The sequence below is a fragment of the Pongo pygmaeus genome, chromosome 4, assembly GCF_028885625.2.
Source record: "Pongo pygmaeus isolate AG05252 chromosome 4, NHGRI_mPonPyg2-v2.0_pri, whole genome shotgun sequence".
Classification (NCBI taxonomy): Eukaryota; Metazoa; Chordata; class Mammalia; order Primates; family Hominidae; genus Pongo; species Pongo pygmaeus.
The window spans coordinates 35,011,097-35,034,877 of NC_072377.2; the positions used below are offsets into that span (position 1 = coordinate 35,011,097).

The window sequence follows — 23,781 nt, forward strand, 5'->3', positions numbered from 1 at the left end:
GAGCCAAAGCTGATATTAGACATTTGTAAAGGTTAGCAGCTTGCCTTAAATAATTGTTTCCATTTTTCCAGATGCTGTTGAGATATATTTCATAAAAAGCATCAATGCATATCGAGCAACATTGGGCTTAGAGGATTTTGAAACACTGAGCACCACTGAAGAATTTTGCAAATGGCTTGTCCAAAATGGAGAAAAACAGGTAAATATGATCAATGCATAAACAGAATTACTAGTTTGCTTATTAGATCACAGTAGCATTTTTCATCTTACAATTCAGATACTGGAGATCAGATAGGTCCCAGATAAAACTAGACAGAAACCACATTGTTTCATTATTTGCTGGCATTAACCGAATTTTTTTTTTTTTTTTTTTTTTGCAAATTGGTTTCATTCTTCTGATGAAACTGAGCAACTCTGTCCAACAAGATTTAGTTTGTACTTGGAAACCGCAAAGTAGGCTCAAAGTATTTTAGAGGCACTCTATACTGATGGCGAAAGAAAATTTGCAGCTATATGTTTGCTTCTAACGGTTCCCTGACAAACTTTTTTTTTTTGAGACAGGGTCTCTCTCTGTCACCCAGGCTGTAGTGCAGTGGGGCGATCTCGGCTCACTGCAACCTCTGCCTCTTGGGTTCAAGCGATTTGCCTGCCTCAGCCTCCCGAGTAGCTGGGATTACAGGCATGCGCCACCATGCCCAGCTAATTTTTGTATTTTTAGTAGAGATGGGGTTTCTCCATGTTGACCAGTCTGGTCTTGAACTCCTGACCTCAGGTGATCCACCCGCCTTGGCCTCCCATAGTGCTGGGATTACAGGAGTGAGCCACCATGCCCTGCCAGCATTGCCTTTCTTGTTTGAAATTTTACAGCTATACTTTGTTGTGCAATGTTATGGTTCCCTTTCTGTAAAATGTTATTTTTGGTGATCTAAATAAAGCCTGTCTTGTTTGGAGAAAAAAATAAAAATAAAACTAGGAATAATACACAGGGCTTAGGTGGCTTGGAATATTAGTAAAAAAATATTTTTCTTGTATCTTGATACAAGAGATCCTTCAAATCCAGGACACATCTAATCTCTGGCTTTGTAAATTTAATATTTTAAGTCAAAATTGGCTTCCATCTTTGGATCTAGCTACTAGTTCTTTTCTTTTGCAGTAGTGGTTTTCTCTTGATCTGACAGGTTTTTATTAGCCACAATTTTGTTTTCACATTAAAAAAAGTTATAGAGAATAATTGTTATTGCTGACCTTTTTACTTAGAAGTCCCATGAGTCTAAGCTATCATTCAACACCTTTTGACTTGAACTTTATATATTCAGTGCAGCATGAACACAGTGAAGACCTTTGTCTGTCATAAGATTCCATATGACTTTGATCTGACCAAGCCAACTTTATACTTCCTCAGGCGAGTGAGAAATATGGATAGATTTGACATGGTCTTATTGGCCATGTAAAAACCAGTTTAAGAGTAGAGTTATAGGCACATAATAAGTAAAAATTTATTTCCAGGAATGAAGAAAAGTTTTTTTTATATCATATCTAAACATTTTTATAAATGATGACATTTTCTTTATTTCAATTTTAATTGCCATTTGTAAAGACAAAAACTTTATAATGATTTACAGCCTTTTTTCTGTGGCCATGATATTTTCTGTTGGTTTAGAACATATATATATGTATACATACATTTTTTTGTTTGTTTGTTTGTTTGTTTGAGACGGGGTCGCTCTGTTGCCCAGGCTGGAGTGCAGTGGCACGATCTCAGCTCACTGCAACCTCTGCCTCCCAAGTTCAAGCTATTTTTGTGCCTCAGCCTCCCGGAATAGCTGGGATTACAGGCGCCCGCCACTACGCCTGGCTAATTTTTGTATTTTTTATAGAAACAGGGTTTAATCCTGTTGGTCAGGCTGGTCTCGAACTCCTATCTCAAGTGACCAGCCCACCTCGGCCTCCCAAAGTGCTAAGATTACAGGTGTGAGCCACCGCACCTGGCCGGTTCAGAAGATTAACATGAGATCCCAATGCCATGGGTTGATCTAATAATTAATTTTCTTTTCAAAGATGTGAAAATACTTTGCCAGAATATAATAGCTTATCCTTGTTATATTCTGGTGCAGTGAATACCATGACCTTGCTTGTGATAAACCAGCAGTACCACCATCAGTACCAATGCCTGATAATCCTCCACTTCTAACCAAGTACTTTCTAGTATACCAAGCTCCTGGACAAAGCCACCAAAGGACCTGAGTGCCAGGTGGCTCCGAATCTAAACCATAAGCAGAACTATGGACAAGTCAGCTTTACCATTAGGAAGCAAGTGCCATGAGGGCAGGAATTTTTGTTTGTTTTGTTCACTGCAGTGTCCTCACTGCCTGAAACACTAACTGGCACATAGAAGATGCCTGATAACTTTTGAATGAAACTGCTGAATTTTATGACACATTTCCCATATTTAAAAATAGCTCGTTCTCCTGCCTCCAAGCTTCATGTGAGGCTCTAGGCCTGTCCTAGAGGACCATAACAGAAACTCACAAGACTTGGGAATTGTTCCCATGGACTACACACACACACACACACACACACACACACACACACACACACGCCACACATAATATATTTTGATAAGTAGTTTAATCTGCCATGGATAAAAAATAAAACTCATTCATCTGGAACCACCTTCTTCCAGTAATTCATCAAAATGACAATCATGGCTGGGCATGGAGACTCACACCTGTAATCCCAGCACTTTGCGAGGCCAAGGCAGGAGGATTGCTTGAGCCTAGGGGTTTGAGACCAGCCTGGGCAACAAAGTGAGACCCTCATCTCTAAAAAAATTAAAGAATTAGCCAGGTGCAGTGGTGCATGCCTGTGGTCCCAGCTACATGGGAGGCTGAGGCAGGAAGATCACTTGAGCCTGGGAGGTTGAGGCTGCAGTGAGCTGTGATCATGCCACTGCACTCCAGCTTGGGTGACAGAGACCCTGTCTCAAAAAACAAACCAGAAAAAAAAAAAAAACAGAAAAGAAGAGAGGCACCCCTTATATATTCCCTAGGGCTTTTAGAAAACATGAAGATGTTCCTCTGGTCACATACATGCAAATCTATAAGAAAGGCAATTCCGTCGAAATCAAGGGAATAGGCATTGTCCAAAAGGGAATACCCCACAAGTGTTACCATGGCAAAACTGAGAGAGCCTACATTGTTATCCAGCAAGCTGTTGGTGTTGTCAACCCAAGATTTTTGACAAGATTCCTGCCAACAGAATAAATGTGTGTTTGGTACATATTCAGCACTCTAAGAGCTGGGATGGCCTCATGAAACTTCTGAAAGAAAATGGTCAGAAAAAAAAGGAAGTCAAAGAGATAGGTCCCTGGATTCAACTGAAATGCCAACCTACTTCACCCAGGGAAGCACACTTTGTGAGAACTAATGGGAAAGAGCCTGAGCTGCTGGAACCTCTTCCCTGAATAGCTAGATTCACGCAGAGGAAAAGAGAGAAGACCAAAATAAATAAAATCAGAAATGAAAGAAGAGACATTAAGCTGATGCCACAACAATTAAAAGGAATATAAGAGACTACTATGAATAATTATATGTCAACAAATTGGATAACCTAAAAGAAAAGGATAAAATTCTAGAAACATATTACCTACCAAGACTGAATCATGAAGAAATAGAAAATCTAAGTAGACATTTAATCAGTAATCAAAAACCTTCTTACAAATAAAAGCCCAGGACCAGAAGGCATCACTGGTGAATTCTACCAAACATTTAAAGAAGAATTAATATTGCCAATTCTTTTCAAACTCCTCCATTTTCTGGAAGAGGAGGACACACTTTCAAACTCTTTTTATGAGGCCAGCATTACTCTGACATCAAAGCCATAAAAAGGCACTACAAGAACACCTCAGATCAATATCCCTGATGCATATAGATGCAAAAATTCTCAACAAAACACTAGCAAACCAAATTTAACAGCACATTACAAGAGTCATACACCATCACCAAGTGGGATTTATCCCTTGGATGTAAGAATGGTTTGGCATACAAAAATCAATGAGATACACCACCTTAACAGAATGAAGGATAAAAATCAGACGATACTCTGAGATGCAGAAAAAGCATTGGACAAAATTCAATACCTTTTCATGATAAAAAAAAAACTGCCAACAAAGAAGGAATAGAAGGAAATTACCTCAACATAATAAAGGCCATACATATATGCAAAGCCTACAGCTAATACCATACTTAATTGTGAAAAACTGAAAGCTTTTCCTTTAAGATCAGGAACAAAAGAAGGATGCCCACTTTTGCCACTTCTATTCAACATAGTACTGGAAATACTAGCCAGAGCAGTTAGGCAGGAAAGATAAATAAAAAACATCCAAATATTAACAGAAGTAGAATTATTTCTGTTTGCAGAATGACATGATGTTATGTAGAAAACCCTAATGATCACACACACACACACGCAACCTGTTTGAACTAATAAATTCAACTAAATTATAGGAAACAAAATCAGCATACGAAAATCAGTTGTATTTTTATATACTAACACTGAACAATTTGAAAAAAAAAAGTAAGAAAACAATCCCATTTACAATAGCATCAAAAAGAATAAAATACTTAGGAATAAACTTAACCAAGGAGGTGAAAGACTTATACACTGAAAAAAATAAACAGGAAAATAATAAATTATATGCATGCTTTCCTACTCTAAAAAATGCAAAAGTATTACAGTAGTAGCCTTGAGATTCCTGATTTATTGGCAGTGTTCTCTGGAAAGCAGCAATTGACATCCCTTTTATGTTTGTTGTTCTGACATGCCACATTAGGGATGATGATTACACGTTCAACCCAATTATGAAGAAATGTCTGTTACACCTGTCAACATAGATAATTCAGGCAGTGAGTGGGTGATGTACAGTTCTTGAGGGAGCCAGCAATAATACCTCTTCACCTTCCCTAAAGAAAGCACATTGGGAAGGCAAATGAGTACAAGCACCTTTGTCCTATGAATAATTTCCAATGTATACTTATTTTATTTTTGCTGTATAGTAAGTGGTTAACAGTGAGAGCTTTGCTGAAAGACAACTAGCCTAGACCTTTTAAAAATGTCAACGTTATGAAAGACCAAAAGGGCAGGAGAACTGTAACAGATTAAAGAATCATGAAAACTAAATGCAATACATGATGATTAGATGCTAGATTTTAAGGAGGTGTAAAGAACATTATTGGAACAATTGGGAAATTTGAACATGGAGCATATATCAGGAAACGCTGTTGTATTGATGTAAGATTTATTGAACGATAATGTTATTGTAGATATGTAGGAAAATGTTCTTGTTCTAAGAAGACACATGCTTAAGTATTTAGTGGTGGCCACATGCGATGGCTCATGCCTGTCTGTAATTCCAGTAATTTGGGAGGCCAAGGCAGGAGGATCGCTTGAGCCCAGGAGTTCATGACCAACCTGGGCAACATAGTGGGACCCCAGCTCTACAATAAATAAATAAATAAATAAATAAGCTGAGCAGAGTGGTGCACAACTATAGTCCCAGCTACTCTAGAGGCTGAGGTGGAGGATCATTTGAGCCTGGGAGGTCGAGGCTACATGAGCCCTGATCACACCCCTGCACGCCAGCCTGAGCAACAGAGTGAAGCCCTGTCTAAAAAAAAACCATTTAGGGGTAAAGTATCTTGATTATCTACAACTTATTTTCAACAAAAATATATGTGTGTATGCATGTATATTTATATATAGAGAGAGAGATTATTTTTTAAGAAGAGAACAATAAAGCAAACATGGCAAAATTGTAGCAATGTGTGAATCTAGGTGAAAATTGTATGGGTATTCATTTTACTATTCTTTTAGCTTTTCTGAAGGTTTGAAAAATTTTAAAATAAAAAATAGATAAACAAAAAAAGAGTGAGGGCTGTGGAATTCAGACTGCCTGGTGTTGGAATTCTGACACTGCCAATCATAGGCTGTATGATCTGGGGCAAGATCCTTAGCTGTTATTAGTTTCCATTCCTTCATCTGTAAAATGAGTATAATAACAGTTCCTCTCTTGTAGGACAGCCATGAAGATTAAATAGTATTATATGAATTAACTATTATTAATTACAAGCTTAGAACTTTAATTCTTAATACAAATTACTTAGGTGACACATCACAACAGACTGATCCTGGTGGGTTATGTCATCGTTGGGTACAATGCCTTCTCCATAGAGCTCAGGGAACAGAACCAGCATGCTCCTTCGGAATTGCCAGGCTGATCTTTTTTTTAAAAAAAGTTTTATCCCTCAGGAGGCTTACAGACTGCTAAAGGCTTCATTAAAGTCCCAGGTACTCAGCTACAGTGACTATAGCAAAAATGTGGCTGAAACTTTTCATAATACGGGCAGGATCTGCTTTGCCAAAGGAGAGCCCAGAAAGGCAATTCAGCTGCTGAGGAAGGTGACTTTTGGCTAGTTTTGTTACATTTTCCCCTGGGCTTGTAAGCAGGATGTGAGGAGGGATGTATGTATATATGTATGCATGTATATATGTATTTTCCCTTCTCTTCCATTTCATTCCATCTCTCTTTCCTTTTCTCTTTAAGTGATGTGTTCTTTTGAAAATTGTCTGCTTTGTTAGATATGCTGAGGGAGAATATGATATAAAAACTTTAGTTGAGTCCATGTCTGGACAAGAGTCTTAAAAGAGTAACACCCTAATCTTGGAATCCAAGTATGATAGTGGTAGAATCTCTTGAAAGCACTTCAAGGTTGGGTGGAATTAGTAATACCTTGTTTAACCATCCGTACCCAAGTACTCATTTCCCTTCCAGAGAGCTCATTCCCTTGCAGTGGGGTGTGGCAAGAGGTGTTCAACCAGTCAGTGTACTGACAGAATGAATCTAAAGGCTTAGTAAAATAGGTGGGGATGTCTCTACATAAAACCTAAGTTTATTCAAAGTCAGAGGAAAAGTTGGTAAAGATCAAGTAATACTCAAATGAGCAGAGAGTGGAGTCGGAAGCAGTCTACATCAGGTTCGCAGGGATTTTCATCTCATTTCAGGGTAACCTAATGTGATCAGAAAATAGTAAATAACAGAAGAAATAGGAACTCATTTTGAAGATTCAGAGAAAAAGAAAGCCCCCTGAAAGTAAGTTATAGGAGCCAGAATACCTTTTCCAGGGAAGCATGAACACACGATGGCATCTGGGTAATGGGGGCAGAAGCCTGAAAGGGGAGAATACTTTGAAATGAAAAGATGACAATCTGAGGATATGAAATGAGATGAAATGGAAAATGATGAGTGAAATGAGAAGGAGTTCCAGGGAAACAAGTCTAATAAAATTCAAATCCACATTGAAAATAATGAAGACTCTTAACATGGAGTGATACTGGAATACTGTTTCTCAAATCTAGAATTGCAACACAGTCAGTAAGAAACAAAACAAAACAAGCAAAAAACAAATTCCTGAGTCTCACCCCAGACCATCTGAATTAGAAGTTTTAAGAATTGTGTACAGAATCTGTTTTTTTAATAGTTCTAGAGGCAGTTTTAATATCCCGCCAATTTTAAGAATCAAGATTGACAAAACAAACTTAAAAAGCTCTCAGAACACAGAGTGAAAGAAGAGAGGGATCTCAGGAGAAAGTAGTTGGTATGCAGGACAAAGTAGAGATTCAGCCGAAGAATTGTATGTATTTCTGAAGAAATTATGATTGGAATAGAAGCAGTAATCAGAGATATCATTGAAAACAAATGTTCTGAAACAAAAAAAGACCATAACATATACATTGTAAGGATTTACCATGTTCCACACAAAATCAGTGTAAGGAGAGCCTCATTTAGATTTTTACCTGGCAATGAATTTTTGTTGGCATGTGCAATAGATGGAATGCTTGTGTCCCTTCAAAATTCATATGTTGAAACCTAATCTTCGATGTGGTGGTGTTTGGAGATGGGACCTTTAGAAGTGACTAGGACTCAAGGTGGAGCCTTCATGAATGGGATTAGTGCCCTTTTAAAAGAGACCTCAAAGAGCTTCCTTGCCCCTTCCACCGTGTGAGTTTACAGCAAGAAGGTGGCCATCAATGAATCAGGAAGTAGGCCCTCATCCGACACGAAATGGACTAAGACAGCATGGCTTCATCCTCCATTTGTAATAGGGATTCAACTTGGAGATTTAGGATGCCGTAAGCCTAGGTAGGGGCTACATCTTTGTTATCAGCTTCAGAAAAAAATGAAATGTAGTGCAGGTGTTTGAAATGTAAACTTGTGACAAGATCTCAGTTCCACTGATCCTTTCCTGAGTTTGGTTTGCAATTAAGGTGCTTGCTATCTGATTCTCTTTAACCTGTTATATCTCACCTCATCTAGTGTCTGATGATTCAAATCTTTGTATATGGAGGTGAACACAGTAAAAGTAGGGAGACAAAGAGCCTCCTTACCCTGTTGCAGAGGTGAGTTCTGGCCCTGGCCATCAGCCATGTCATCAATGTGGATATATGCATGGCATGGCCTCTCCCAGTTCAACCAGGTAGGGGTGATTCACCTCTATCAGTCTTGCTAGTAAGGCAAAATCCTACCTGTGTATGAATTTGGCCAAATCCTATACTTGGGGAAATTAGTTGATTTCTTACAGTCTCATAGAACCCAGTATTAATAGGGTCTGCTGCAATAATATTTAGTATTTATAATATCCCTTTCAATGCTGAGCATTATAGAAAAGCCCTGCAAGACAAGGTTGTTGCTGATCACAGTGTGATAGATATGATATGGATTCAGAGAAAGTAAATGAGTACCTTAAAATAATTTTTCTTGCTGAACATACAAAGTCTAGGTCCCTAAACATAAGGCAAGTTTTTTAGGATACAGTTGTCTCCAACGTTAATAATGACAGAACCTCTTCAGATTCTTTTTTTAAATGTTTAGAATTTAAGTCAAAGAGAGTTTTGTATAGACTTGTCTCAGTCTTTAACCTTGACGTTATCAATGACGCTTATCATTGACATTTGTTCGTCTCAGAATAGTATTGACCTTGAACTGTTCTCTTCTAAGAGGGAAGAGAACAAAAACTTGTTGAGTTTATACCAAATTCGTAAAACTGAGCTAGGTCCTATTCATAAAGTATTTAATTTAATCTTCACAAATACCCGGTGTGATAGCTCTCATTTAACAGAAGGGAGCTTGATGTTTTATAATGGAATTTGCCTAAATTCACTCAGTCTTGGAGATTTGGACTCAAATAAGTGTGACTCTAAGGGCCATGTGTTTTCCTCTGAGAGCCCTCTAACAGAGGTGCATTGCTGCTGAGAGTTAGGACCCTGAATGTGTTCACCAGCGGTGGCTGATAATTGGTCCCCTTCTCAACAGGTTCACCACGCTAGACAGGTGTGGAAGATCATGCCATGGAGAATACACTGAGCCCTCCTATCCACACTCACTTCAGTCAGAGCCACACCTGAGGTGGGCCCCACAGGAGACTATCTCCTGTTTTATCATTACCCAGAGGAGGACGTTCTCCAGCCTCTGTCAGTAATTCCTGTGTTACGAGGATATAGAGGATCAGCCACAGGACAAAATGGGGAACTTTGCTCCCTGCCTGTTGGTGTATATGAAAGCATGTTTTCTTAATCAATAACTGTAAAAATATTAATAACTATAATGTAGAAGTTTTTCCATTTCCTTGGCACTGTATTATACATTTATATATACTTTTTCTGATTCATAAACCACATTATTAGGTGGGCTTTTTTTTTTTTTGAGACAGAATCTTGCTCTGTTGCCAGGCTGTAGTGCAGTGGCACGATCTTGGCTCACTGCAACCTCCACCTCCCGAGTTCAAGTGATTCTCCTGCCTCAGCCTCCCGAGTAGCTGGTACTACATGCGTATGCCACCACGCCCAGCTAATTTTTGTATTTTTAGTAGAGACGGGGTTTCACCATGTTGGCCAGGATGGTCTCAATCTCTTGACCTCGTGATCCACCCGCTTCAGCCTCCCTAGGTGAATGTTTTTATCTTCCATGTTCAGGTGATGAAACTGAAGCTCAGAAAGTTTGGGTATCTTGGCTGGGCACAATGGCTCACACCTGTAATCCCAGCACTTTGGGAGGCTGAGGCTGTTGGATTGCTTGAGCTCAGGAGTTCAAGACCAGCCTGGGTGGTCTTGAAGCGCCACCGCTACAAAAAATATAAAAATTAGCCAGGTGTGGTGGCATGTGCCTGTGGTCCCAGCTACTTGGGAGGCTGAGGTGGAAGGATAACTTGAGGCCAGGAGGTCAAGGCTGCAGTGAGCCGTGATTGCACCACTGCACTCCAGCCTAGGTAACAGACTGAGACCCTGTCTCAAAAAAAAAAAAAAAAAAAAAAGAAAAGAAAGGTTGGGTATTTTGTTCATAAGATAGCTGGTAAATGTAAGATTTGAATCTGGGTTGATCAGATTTCAAAAATGCCATTTCACTAATGTAATACAGATGCTGACTTTGATGAATTTGAGTATACGTATGAGGATACCTGTTCAGCAGGCAAGGCTCCAGAACCCATTTTACGTATGGGAAAACTGAAAACTGATTTACTGAAGTTAACTCACCCAGGAAGAGGCAAAGGTAGAATTTTAATCTGGGTCTCTCTAACTCCAGGATCTGTACTCCAGGAAGTGTAGCTTACAATTTGAAGACAGACTGCCTGGAGTTTTTTTAAAAAGATGAGGTCTTTCTGTGTTGCCCAGGCTGGTCCAAACTTCTTTGGCCAGTCTTCCTGCTTCTGCCTCCCAAGTAGCTGGGATTATAGGCATCTGCCACTGCACCCAGGATTGCCTGGATTTAAAACTCAGGCTCCATCACTCAGCTCTCTGACCTAGGTGAAGTGACTTAACTCCCTCAGCCTCTATTTATTCATCAGTAAAATATTAGTACTTTCCTCAAAAAGTACGTTTTCTGAAAGTTAATGAGATCATAAATAATACAAGACTTAGATCAGGGCCTGGAAGGTCTTAGCAGGTCTTAAATGCCCAATGAATGTTGAGATCTTAATAACAAAATAGTAATAATAACAATTATTCTCTATCTGAAGTACAAGAGATAATAGGTCAGAATGTTAAAATAAGAGGCTTCTTTGTATCACCGTATTATTGTTTTATATTAAGAGTAATAGGTACAGAGTATACATTACTGGAGTCTGACCTGTGACCTTAACCTGCCTTTTCCACTCACAAAGTATGTGACCTTGGGCAAATGACTTAACCTCCTTGAACCTTGTTTTCCATTGCTAACATCCAGAGCATAGTAAAACCACAGAGAGTTGTTGTGAGTTTTAAATAAAATCATGTCTATAACATGCATAGTATAGTGCCTGGCAGAGTATGTGCTCAATAAATGTTCGTAAAACACCCTTCCTTCCCCTTCTTCACAGAAGATTGCCTTTTGCTTTCAGGGCAACAGTTCAGAATATTTGAAATCAGGGATAATTGTTAGCCGCTATTACCATAGGTTAGTTTTGAGATTTTGAATCTTTGAACATATCTAAAGTACATTTTGTGCTCTGAAGGTAATAATAATGAAACTAAAAGAACAAAATGTATAATTTCAGAGAAAAAAATGCATGATGTTTCCTCAAAACTGAACAGAAGTTCCACTCAGCTTGTATTTAAAAATAGACACTTCAGAATATCTGGAATGAATCTAATTCTTCAGTAGCCTGAGGTTGCTTTGCCTTCCAGTATTTACTGTGTCTTTTAGGTGATCTGAAAAGATTCATAGGAGGAAAAATTAGGAGATCTAATTCAGACCCTGGGTAGTATGAGTTTCTTTAGGTACTTGGAAATTAATTTTTCTTTCTGTAAATTACAACGAAAGCAAACCTACCAAGAAAGTCCATATAAGGGGAAAAGAAGAGTCTTTTGAGGACTTTGCTGTAGCAGAAGGTTTTTCTTTCCCTGAAACAAGCCCATATCTCATTCCTCAAGAACTGCTGAGCAAAACCATGGGGGTAACTGCCAAAGCCAGATGTCAAAACCTGGTACAAGGATTGCTCTCTCTTTGCAAACTTCAGCATCTCGCTGGAGTAATCAATCCCAGATGTCCTGGAACTCTGCTAGTTTTCCGATGTACTCTCCTGCTTCTTACCTCACCTCTTCCGGAAACTCGTTGACTACACTCACTGGACTTTCATTGCTAGGAGCCCGAATTCTTGGCTTTTGAAGCCTCTGCAAAAAAGCTAAAGTAGAAATGGCCCCTTGAAATCAGAGTTAATTTCAAGGTTAAATGACAGTTGCAAGGGCCTCAAATAAAATTTTGGTGTACAGAAAGGGCATAAAAAATTTCAGATTTAAACTTTCAGGTTGTTTAGTCTAACTTTTACCTAAATGTAAAATGTACTTCAGTTGTAATCATTTACATATCTAGCTCATTTAAGCACTAGAAATACTAGTATGTTTAAGATATAGTCCCTTATGTGAAAACAGACATGTATGACCAGATTACAAGTTAGTCTGTAGTAAGTCTTTAATAGAAATGTAAAGGAAAAGGGCAAGTAATAAATCATGAGGCTAGAAATGTGGGTGGAAACTCTGCATAGGTTGGCAGCTGGGTTGCAGGTTCTTCGAAGAAAAGTAGCCATTAGCAGGTAGACAAGAAGCTAGAGGAGAGTATTCCAAGTTGCATGAACAGAAGCATAGTGGCGTAGATACCCGATATTGCTGAGGAAAAGCAAGTGGCCTCGAGTGGTTGTAGTTTAAGATACCTAAGGAGGGACGTGCTGGACATGAGTTTGGAAAGACAGACTGGGGCGAGATTATGGAATATATGCTGTGCTAAGGCATTTGGGATTTATTTAGTAGACAGAAAGTAACCATCAAAGAGTTTTGGGCAGATATGACATGATCAATTATTGGCTTTAAAACATTAACTGACAGCAATGAGAAGGATAGATGGTACCTAGGGAGAAGTGGGGAGAGCAGTTAGGAGGTAGATCCGATAGTCCAAGGGAGAGATGTTTAGACCCTTAATTATCTAAAGCCATAGTAGGAAGAATGTGTAGAGGATAGATCGAGAAGCTATATGGAGTCTGTATTGACGGACCGTGGGACCAGTCAGATGTGAGGTTTAATAGAGGCAGGAATCAAAGGTAGCTTTGAAGTTTCTAGCTTGGGCAATTGGGTGAATGGCAATGCTATTAAATAGTATTGGCAAGAGGAATAATCTTGGAGGATGTCTAGGGTGTCTGAGGGAAGATGGTTTCCACTTTGGATATGTTTGCAGTACCCACAATACATCCACCTGGCAATGGCTGTTAAGTTGTTGGCTGTATGGGCCAGGAGCTCAAAGAAATGATTCTGAAGCTAATGGAATGGATAAAATAACCCATGGAATACATACATGTGAAACAAGAAGGCTTAGGAAAGAACTTTGAAGAATGCTTACACTTCTTTCAGGGAGAATATAATATTGTGATTTGGTAGCAGAACAGCTGGGGCTCAAATTTGAGCTTTCCCACTTACAGTGAGACTTCCTAAGGCTTACTTTCTTCATCTGTGAAAATGCACATAAATAGAGCACTTCATTTTAAGTGCTTTACTTAGTGTATGGCACATAGTAGGCTTCTGTGAAATGTTAATTATTGTAATTATCATTATTGTATTATTTAGAGGTCACGCAGAAAGAGGAACTGAAAAGGAGTCTGAAAAAGTCCTTAAGAATTAGGAGAGTCAGGAAAAAATAGAAAAGAAATCAGAGGACAAAGTTTCAATGAAAGAGAGGCCAGTGTCATTGTTATGAAAGACATGAGGAGACACTTCAAAGAGGAAGGAATGCATATGACCAATAAACACACACACACACACAAAGATTTCCAATCTCAGGCAGGATTCAAAACATAAAATACCATTTTTAACCTATAGTTTTTGTGGTAATGAAAAATACAGGTAAGAAAACCCAGCTCTGTCAAAAGTATGAGGAGCTCAGCCCTCTCAATACTCTATTTATATGGGACTGTATCTTGATTGCACGTTTTTGGTGGATATGTTGGGAAAAGTTAATAGAATGTTTAAATGCCTGTAACCTTTGACTCTGAAAGACCACTTCTAAGAATTTGTTTTGAAATCCTTACACAAAATATGTATTTATAAATATATGTATATATACAAATATACACATATACATACATATATTTTTCTTTTAGATTTGTTTATAATAGCAAACAGTGGGAAAAACTCAAATGTCTATCAGTAGAAATACTAGTACATTTTTGTTGCCATATAATATGGTCATTCAAAGGCATGATGTAGAGCTTTAAGTATCATGGAAGAATATTCCCATATATATTGTTAGGGCTAAAAACATGAAAAGTACACATTAGTGAGCAATATATATAGCATAACTCATAAGTATATGTAAATATGTAGTTAGTGAAAAGAACAGTATCTCTAGGACAGTGGATTATGGAGGACTTTCAAATTCTATGTTATGTATTTCTGTGTCATTTTACTTTTATTTTTACAATAAATATTGTGATGATAAAAAAGATACATTTTAAGAGTATGGTATACATGTCAAATATTAAGAGAGTGCCATGTAGTGGTAAGGAATGGACTAGTGCCAGATGGCCTGGGTTATAATCCCAGCTCTGTCTTTAGCTGTGAGATCTTGGACAAATCGCTTTACTTCTCAGTTTCCTCATCCATAAAATGGGAATGATAATAATATAATATCTACTTCATAGGGTTGTTATGAATAAATAAGTTAATGTAAGTAAAACTGCAAAGAAAGGTGCCTGGCACATAGTATGTGCTAATTAGAGATGATGAGAGTGTTGATGATGATGATGATGATTGCAGATGGAAAGGGAAGGATGACTAATCAGAAGCCATTATATTGGCAAACAGAAAATAATCACTGACATCACTGATATTAGCATGAGCTGTATTTGTAGAGAAGACTTTTGAGATTACTGTTTGTCCAGTACCTGATTAAATACCTCCCATAATCAGGAATTTACTCATTATCTCTCAAAATGGCCCCTTCCTTCCATTACTGGACAGTTCTGATTGTTAGAAGAATGTAGTAGTTAAGGTCATAGACTACATTTAAAGTTAGACATATCTGTGTTTGAATCCAGGCTCTACCACTTTCTATGTGCCATTAGGCAAGTTATCTTAAGCCTCACTTTTCTCTAATGAGGATTAGAATAGTATCTATAATGTAGAAACATAATGAAGAGTAAATGAGATTATTCACATAAAGCACTTAGCACAGTATCTGGTATACAGTAAGTGCTCAATAAATATTAGCCATTTTAACAACTCTACCTAGTCATCAAACTTACTGGATGTATGAAAGCATGAAGTTATCAACTTTATCTTTCTCTCTGTTAGATGTCTCTGGAACAGCTGCATACCGAGAAGTTATTTTGATATACCTTTTGATGGGTATAAAGCTGTAGAAACCAACAGAAGGAGCAGGGAGAACCATCCTTTTCTCCTCATAAGAGGGGAGTAAGGAAGGTGCCTCAATGCCTATTAAACTATTAGTGACATACAGTCCTCTTGGTCATGTGAACAAAATGGAACAGCCTCTTCTGGGCTGAGGGGCTGGAGAAAGAAAGTAGGGTGGAAATGGGGATTTGGGAGGTGATTATTTCCAGAGAGAAGGGAACAAGGAAAAAGAAAAGACGTGATATGCTTCAGTACATTTTGTATCAGCCAGACCAGTCTTGGGCAAGACCTTAGTGATGAAATGTATGTTCCATAAGCTGGGTTGTTTCCAGGCTGCTGCATTCATCTTCTTTTCCTATTATTTATTAGTAAACATTCCAACACTCCACCTACAAAATTAAGGAGAAAACATCTGGCCAAACCTTGGTATGAGTGAGTAAGGAGCACAATCTGCTCCATCAGAGCCAGGTAGCCAAACAAGGGGCAGCAGCTTTTCCAAATCAGGATTCTAGGACTAGCTGGAGGCATTGGGGCAGGTAGAGAAGTGAAAACTCAGAAGCCTTTAGTTCCCTGCTTGAGGGTCTCTTTTATGGGGAACAAGGGCTGCTAAGCCACAGTGAGCCAGCTCAGTGTACCTTATCTTTAGCAGAGCAGTGGGGAGCTCTGCAATCTGCAGCTACTCTGCCACGCCCACAGAAATGGTCTGATAGGAGGGGATAGCATGGAATAGGGCAGGCAGAGCTTGAGGTTCCAGAGCAAAAGACTGGATTTGGTGGAGCTTGATTTATTAGTGTTGTCTGCCTTGGGGTATGGGTGGGGGAATAGCTGGACTCCTACCACATACTTGCTGTTCAGGTATAGAGAAAAGAGCACTGTACTCTGAGTCAAGGCACCTTGTGTGTGAATCGCAAAAACCATGAGACCTAAAGTCACTTAAACATTGAGTCTCAGTTTCTTCATCTTCATTCATTCCTTTAACAAACATTTGTTGAGCAGCTACTAAGTGCCAGGTGCAGTTAAAGCTGCAGGTGGTAATAAAGATAAATAAAACATGGTCATTAATCTTAAGGGGACAACATTCTAGTGTAAGAGAAAACATGAAGAAATAATAAGAACATGAAGTTTAAGTTCTGGAATAGCATTCTCAGTGCAATCAAAGGAGAGACAATCTATGAGAATTGGAAAAGACTTCATAGAGAGGGTGACATTTGAGCCATTTCTTAAAGGACAAGTAGCAGTTCATCCAGATGGAGAAGAGAAGCCATTCCTGGAAGAAGGAGCTCTACATACAAAGGCACAGAAGCATGACAGAGGGCAGTGTATGGAGGAATGGTAAGTACTTTACAGCTGTTGTACAGGGCAGCATGTCCTGAAGGGGGCTGAAAGAAATGCTGATTCCAAGGGATGTGCATCAGTTCTCTGAGGGAGGAAGAAAGGCTCTGTAGCAGAAAGACAAAAATCATTTAAGGAAAAAAAAACAAACAAACCAGGTTTAAACAAAGTGACACAGGTTACTTTCCTGAAGGGCTTCTCAGGACTTTTAATATACAAAACCTTCGGCTGGGTGCTGTAGCTCATGCCTGTAATCCTAGCACTTTCAGAGGCTGAGGCAGGTGGATTGTCTGAGCTCAGGAGTTCGAGACCAGCCTGGGAAACAGTGAAACCCAGTCTCTACTAAAATACAAAAAATTAGCCGGGTGTGGTAGCATGCGCCTGTAGTCCCAGCTACCCGAGTAGCTGGGCAGGAGAACCGCTTGAACCTGGAGGCAGAGGTTGCAGTGAGCTGAGATTGTGCTGCTGCACTCCAGCCTGGGCGACAGAGCAAGACTCTGTCTACTAAGGAAAAATAAAAAAAAATTAAAAATAAAAAAAAATACATGTATACATATATACACAAAACCTTCCCTATTGGCATGTTGGGAACAAATCAGGTTTTTAAAATTTTAATTTTTATATTTTAAATTTGTAGAGACGAGGTCTCACTATGTTGCCCAGGCTGGCCTCCAACTCCTAGGCTCAAGCGATCCTCCTGCCTCAGCCTCTCAAAGTGCTGGGATTACAGGCATGAACACACCATACCTGGCTGCAAATCAGTTTTTTAGAAAACACTGTATTTTACATACCTAAAGTCTTTTTGAAATGATCAGTGATTTAAATTTTGGCAAATAAAACCTTGCCCTGTTTTTAGAATCAAAGTAGAGAAACTAAGGTTTGGTTTTGTTGAAAGCAAAGGGTGTAGTGTATGCTTGCCCTGAGGGTATACATGAATACTTTTGCAGGTTGGTAAAGAATTTTGGCCCTACTTTAGGACATAAAGTCTTTATGAACTATGATTATCTCATCAACTATTTAATCTGATCATAGAAATATGACTTCAGTGCATCCCTATGAATTAATCTTTTTGATTTGTGATAGTTAAGAGCTGTAGTTCTGGAGACAGGCAAGCCTGAGTTCAAACCCCAGAACTACCACTTTCTAGCTATGGGCAATCCTGGTTTCTTCATCTATAAAATGGGGATGAAGTATAGTACCTATCTCAGTGTTGCTGTGAGAATAAATGAGATGATGCATTATATGTAAAGTGCTTAGCAGAGTGCCTGGACCCATAGTAATCATGTACTAAGTAACAGCTATTTTTATTTTTACTGAAAGCTGGTCTTTGACTTTATTACCTTCTACTGGCACCATTGTTGCACGAAGCAAACGGAGACAGGGGCTGAATATTTTGAAAAGCTACTACCAAGCTGATGTGGAAAATATTTTGCTGGTTAACATCTCGAAAAAGATATAGACTTATAAGGTTCTGGAAACACTGTTAGTATCATAGACAAGCAGTCTGACACAAGCACCTAAACTCAAAGATATATTATCTTTATATATACACTATGGAAATCAGTTGTCCTTTCAGGTTTCAGGCAAGGGGAATCCTGCCACCTTGTGGTGTGAGAGAAGTAGGCCCAAGGCTGATTCCCACTTACTATCCCTAGCAGAGATGCAGCCCTCTTACAGTTCCTTGCCTACCTCTGAATTTATGAGACCCCTGGGCAACTGACTTAATCTGTGCCTATTTCTTCAGCTAATTTGGAATCTCATTATCTCCTGGTTTATTGCAAAGGAAGTTAAAGTGCCAGATAGCTTTCTATATTTTATACAGTCCAGTAATAGAGAATGAGCCTATCTTTAGTGCAACTTGCATAAAAACCCCAAGTTCATAAAATTTTGTATCTCATATTCTACAGAACAAATATTTTCAGGTAAAAAAAAGGGCTATGAAAACCACACTTTTTTCAGGCTTGAGGTAGAAATAGGAGGTGACTAAAGAACGCTTAATAGTAACTGTGTTTCTGGAGCAGTCTTTTGGATCATAATACATCAAATTCCTGCTCAGCTCCTTCAGTAATGGGAAATCAGAGGACAGACATCTCAACGTCTAGAAACAAGCAAGAGAGATCTTTCACAGGGCCTCGGGCTGTAAGTCTCCGAGCTCGTGAGAAGAAACCACTTGAAAATCATGAACTACATAAAAGGCCCTAAATTAGATAAGTTTTCCACCTGGGATTTAAACAATCCAGGTAGCTCAAATATCCTTGGTTTGCCATCTGAATCAAGGGAAGAGCTCCCTGCTCTTTAGGAAGAAAACCCGAGACTCTAGCCAGATTTTAGAGGCCTATTAGAAGAGGCATTTTGAGAGTATAGTCATGTGGTGGAATTATGGTGACGTAGTTGCCTCAGGCTAAGTTCAGCCTTTGGCTCAGGTAAGGCAATGAGATCTGCTGCTGGGGAAGGCAGGGCCAGTTATGGAGGAAGAGAAGGCAAGAACCAAGAAAAATGCTCAAATGGTTTTCTCCTTTCCTCTAGGTCTTCTGTTATCAAATTGAAAACCTCTATACAGGATAGCCAACAATAAAGACAACCTTGTTGATGATAAAAATTCTCGACCACAAAATGTTTCTCAACACTGATAGCAGTGGCAGATCTAAAACAGAATGGTTTTTTATTAAGGACTCTGGGAAAAAAAGGTCCACTTAGCAGCAGCATTCCAGATGAAATACCCAAGAGCCATCAGAAACTAGGATCCTGGCCGTGCGCGGTGGCTCACGCCTATAATCCCAGCACTTTGGGAGGCCGAGGCCAGGCGAATCATGAGGTCAGGAGATCGAGACCATGCTGGTCAACATGGTGAAACCCCATCTCTACTAAAAATACAAAAAAAATTAGCTGGGCGTGGTGGCACATGCCTGTAAACCTAGCTACTCGGGAGGCTGAGGCAGGAGAATCACTTGAACCGGGGAGTCGGAGGTTGCAGTGAACTGGGATCATGCCACTGCACTCCAGCCTGGCAACAGAGAGAGACTCCGTCTCAAAAAAAAAAAACAAAAGCAAACAAAAAAACCCAACTAGGATCCTGAGCTATGACTTGGGGGAAAGAAATCTTTTAGACACCTGCTTTAACTTACAGTTTTTTGTGTCACTGGGACTCCATTACCTTCCATTTCCCTTTTTCTAACTCTATTCCTTTCAGTTCTGATTTTTTAAAAAATTCTGCGATACCTAAGGAGTTTATTGGTGAACACTTTCATATACTACAGTTGACCACCGAACAATGAAGGGGCTAGGGCTGCCAATGCCTTGTGCAGTCAAAAATCTTTGTATAATTCTGGATTCCCCCAAAACTTAACTGCTAATAGCCTACTGTTAACTGGGAGCCTTACTGATAAGATAAACAGTTGATTAACACATATTTTGTATGTTATATGTATATTATATAATATATTCTTACAATAAGTAAACTAGAGAAAGGCAAAGGTTATTAAGAAAATGATAAGGGGCCAAGTGTGGTGGCTCATTGCTTGTAATCCTAGCACTCTGGGAGGCAGAGGAAGGCAGATTGCTTGAGCCCAGGAAGTCGAGGCTGCAGTGAGCCGAGATTGTGCCACTGCACTCCAGCCTGGATGAGAAAGTGAGACCCTGTTCAAAAAAAAAAAAGAAAGAAAATAAGGAAATACATTTACATTACTATACTGTATTTATTGATTCCATAAGTTTACATTGTCTGTTTACAAAAAGAATCCTGGGACTGAAATGAAGGGCATCCATAGCCACAGACCTCAATCTTTGATACATATCAAGCAATTCAGCTTTTTCTTGTAATGTCATGACTTCTACTTCTTGGGAACACTTCCAGCATCACTAGTGGCACTTCGTATGGGTCCCATGGTATTATTTGAGGTTGATGGTGCACTAAACATGATGAAAAATACTTAAGGATCTCGAGAGTACTTTTTTCTGCCACATGAAATTTACTGGAGAGTCGAACTGCTCATGCAGAGATGATTAGCATCACACAGCGTTTTGAGTGGATATTCACAACACCTGAGCGCACTGCCACAGCAGTAGGAGGCAGCTACAAAATGATTGCAGTACAGTATGTACTCCAGTTGGTTTTATGTGGCTATGATTTAACCTTGCATCTTTACGTTTGTTTACATTTCTCTGGACTGTGAATGGCACCATGTACTGTATATGTGTGTAAATTTTGAGAAAATTTAGCTTTTTATAATAGATTTGTGCATATTTTGTAGTAGCAAATGATAAAATAGACTAGTTATATACATATATTTTATGCATTCATGACATACCTTTTAAAATGTTTAAAAATATTTCTAGGCAACGCAGTTGTTTTTTCAAATTGTCAAAAAACTCCAAAAAAAAAAAAAACTTCCAATGTATTTATTGAAAAATATCTGTGTATAAGTGGATTTACACAGTTCAAACCCATGTTGTTCAAGGGTCAACTGTATTTGGAAGTGTTTTTAGTCATAGCCTGTTTGAGGTCACCAAAACTGCCTTGGGAGGAATAGTTTGAACCTTCTGAAACACTTACCCTGATCTGATTTACTGAACTCATCATAACATGTCAAAAGTCAGAAAGGGCCTTTTTATTTTATAAAGAAACTGGGGACGGCCGGGCATGGTGGTTCAAGCCTGTAATCCCAGCACTTTGGGAGGCCGAGGTGGGCGGATCATCTGAGGTCAGGAGTTCGAGACCAGCCTGACCAACATGGAGAAACCCTGTCTCTACTAAAAATACAGAATTAGCTGGGTGTGGTGGCGCATGCCTGTAATCTCAGCTACTCGGGAGGCTGGGGCAGGAGAATTGCTTGAATCTGGGAGGAGGAGGTTGTGGTGAGCCGAGATCACGCAATTGCACTCCAGCTTGGGCAACAAGAGCGAAACTCCATCTCAAAAAAAAAACAACAACAACAAAAGAAACTAGGGACAAGAGAGTGATTTGTTCAAGGTCAGCTTGGTAATTATAAAGCAGACTTCCTGGATCGCAGATGATTACTCTTTCCATCCCACCCTGCTGCCTCCACCAAACTGGATTAAAAAGGCTTGTTTTAGGAAAAGAATACTCACTGAGATTGTTTATGAAGAAAGTCCTTAGACTCTGAACAAGTGTATATCTAGCGAAAGAATTTGCAATCTTGAATAATATTCCTTACTTTCTTGTGAATTTAGGGACAGAGAAATCTCATTTGGGTTTGCACTATAAATAACTTTAATTTTTCCCTCTTCATCTTTTCCCAGTTGTCTAACTTGATTTAATACAGCTCAAATGGCTGGGCGCGGTGGCTTAAGCCTGTAATCCCAGCACTTTGGGAGGCTGAGGCAGGTGGATCACCTGAGGTCACGAGTTCCAAGACCAGCCTGGCCAACACGGCTCTCTACTAAAAATACAAAAATTAGCTGGGCGTGGTGGTGGGTGCCTGTAATCCCAGCTGCTTGGGAGGCTGAGGCAGGAGAATCACTTGAAACTGGGAGGTGGAGGTTGCAGTGAGCCAAGATTGTGCCATTGCAGTACAGACTGGGTGACAAGAGCAAAACTCTGTCTAAAAAATAAATTAATAATAATACAGCTCAAAGACCCTGTGTCTTTGGGGATCCAAATGTATCACTATCAACATCTATATCAATACACTCAGTGCTTACAGAACCACATTTTGGTTCTTCATTCAGGAAATTATTTCAGTCATTTGTTCAGCCTGTAAAATCTAAGAATCAACCAGGGCAAGGTATAGTGAGTTGTGTTCTGCTGTGGCAGAAGCACACATATACCAACTAAGCCAAAGCCTTGTCCACTGACTGGTAGGCCTTCTCCTGGCAGTTGCCGACTAACTCCCAGGATGCTTTAGGGTTGGCACTCAGGATCAAGGTCCCACATTGCAGCCCTGGCTGAAAGCAGCTGTATATTCCATTGCCCTTCTCTGTGGTGCTTATTAACTGGTCACTTGGCCTATCATTGTTCATTTTAGCCCTGTCTGGAGACGGGGCTGCTGTTCTTCCCCCAGAATATTCTGAATTGATTACAGTAGCTTCAGAAGAGTTGCTTCCATTTTCACATATGTAGTTGAAAATGGCTTTTCAACAACGACTGACATTAAAAAAAATATATCAGAAAGAAATGGCCATTTAGACTCCATTTTGGGTGGCACCAAAATTTATAAAATGTTACTATTTTGCAATCCTATGATCTCCAAACTGACAAACCTATATCAATAAACAGCATAACACTGTGAAATAAAATTTTATGGTGTACCTGTTCCTGCATTTGAAATTTGTTTTCAATGTTTAAAGTTTTTCTTTATTGTCAGTGTAAGGTTGCTATTGTCTGAGGTTTTGATGTTAAAATGTTTTATAAAATGGTGGTGATACTGAATCGTATAATTTTAACATCCTTATACTCAGTAAAATAAGTTGGCACCTATGTTGGTCCCCAAAGTTTTTCCCAAAGGCATTTTTAGAGCAGTTTTAGGTTCATAAAAAAAATTAAGGGAAAGCTACAGAGATTTCCCATTTACCCCCTACCGCCACACATGCCTAGCTTCTCCCTTATCAACATCTCCCACCAGAGCGGTACATTTGTGACAACTGATGAACCCAAACTGACACACCATTATTACCCAAATCCATAGTTTACATGAGGGTTCACTCTTGGTGATATACATTCTGTGGGTTTGGAAAAATTATAATGACATGTATCCACGATTATAGTATCATACATATTAGTTTCACTGCCCTAAAAATCCTCTGTGCTCTGCCCAAAAGTTTTAAAATCTTACTGTTTTAGTGAAATCCCAAAGTCTTAACAAGCCACATTAGAAATATAAAGTTGCAGTCTCACTGCAAAACCACAGAAGCTACTTTCTAAATTCAACCAATCTAGATAACCCAATCCAATCAAACACCTGACATTTCTAATAGATCTGAGCTAACATACAGAGCTCTTACAATTCTTCTGAATTAGCTAACAAGCACTGACATTTTTGAGGTGGATGAGGATTGGCTATTTTCCAA

General features: G+C 39.2%; 2 protein-coding genes across 3 annotated transcripts in view; one reads left to right on the top strand and one right to left on the bottom strand.

The window, feature by feature from the left end:
- The window catches only part of TTC23L (tetratricopeptide repeat domain 23 like), a 60,450-nt gene extending 40,767 nt beyond the window's left edge, over positions 1-19,683 (top strand). The window contains exons 9-12 of the mRNA XM_054487019.2: positions 72-199; positions 1,317-1,402; positions 16,650-16,755; positions 19,282-19,683. Of these exons, the coding sequence (XP_054342994.1) occupies positions 72-199; positions 1,317-1,402; positions 16,650-16,731 (296 nt within the window). The 3' untranslated portion in view covers positions 16,732-16,755; positions 19,282-19,683. The remainder of the gene's footprint in view (positions 1-71; positions 200-1,316; positions 1,403-16,649; positions 16,756-19,281) is intronic.
- RAD1 (RAD1 checkpoint DNA exonuclease) overlaps positions 19,401-23,781 on the bottom strand; it is a 31,211-nt gene continuing 26,830 nt past the window's right edge. The window contains exon 8 of one of the 2 annotated variants that reach the window (XM_054487024.2): positions 19,401-20,391. The gene's annotated coding sequence lies outside the window, so the exon portion shown is untranslated. Of the gene's footprint in view, positions 20,392-20,438; positions 20,665-23,781 lie in introns of those variants that run through there. The other variant, XM_054487023.2, reaches the window with a different exon arrangement.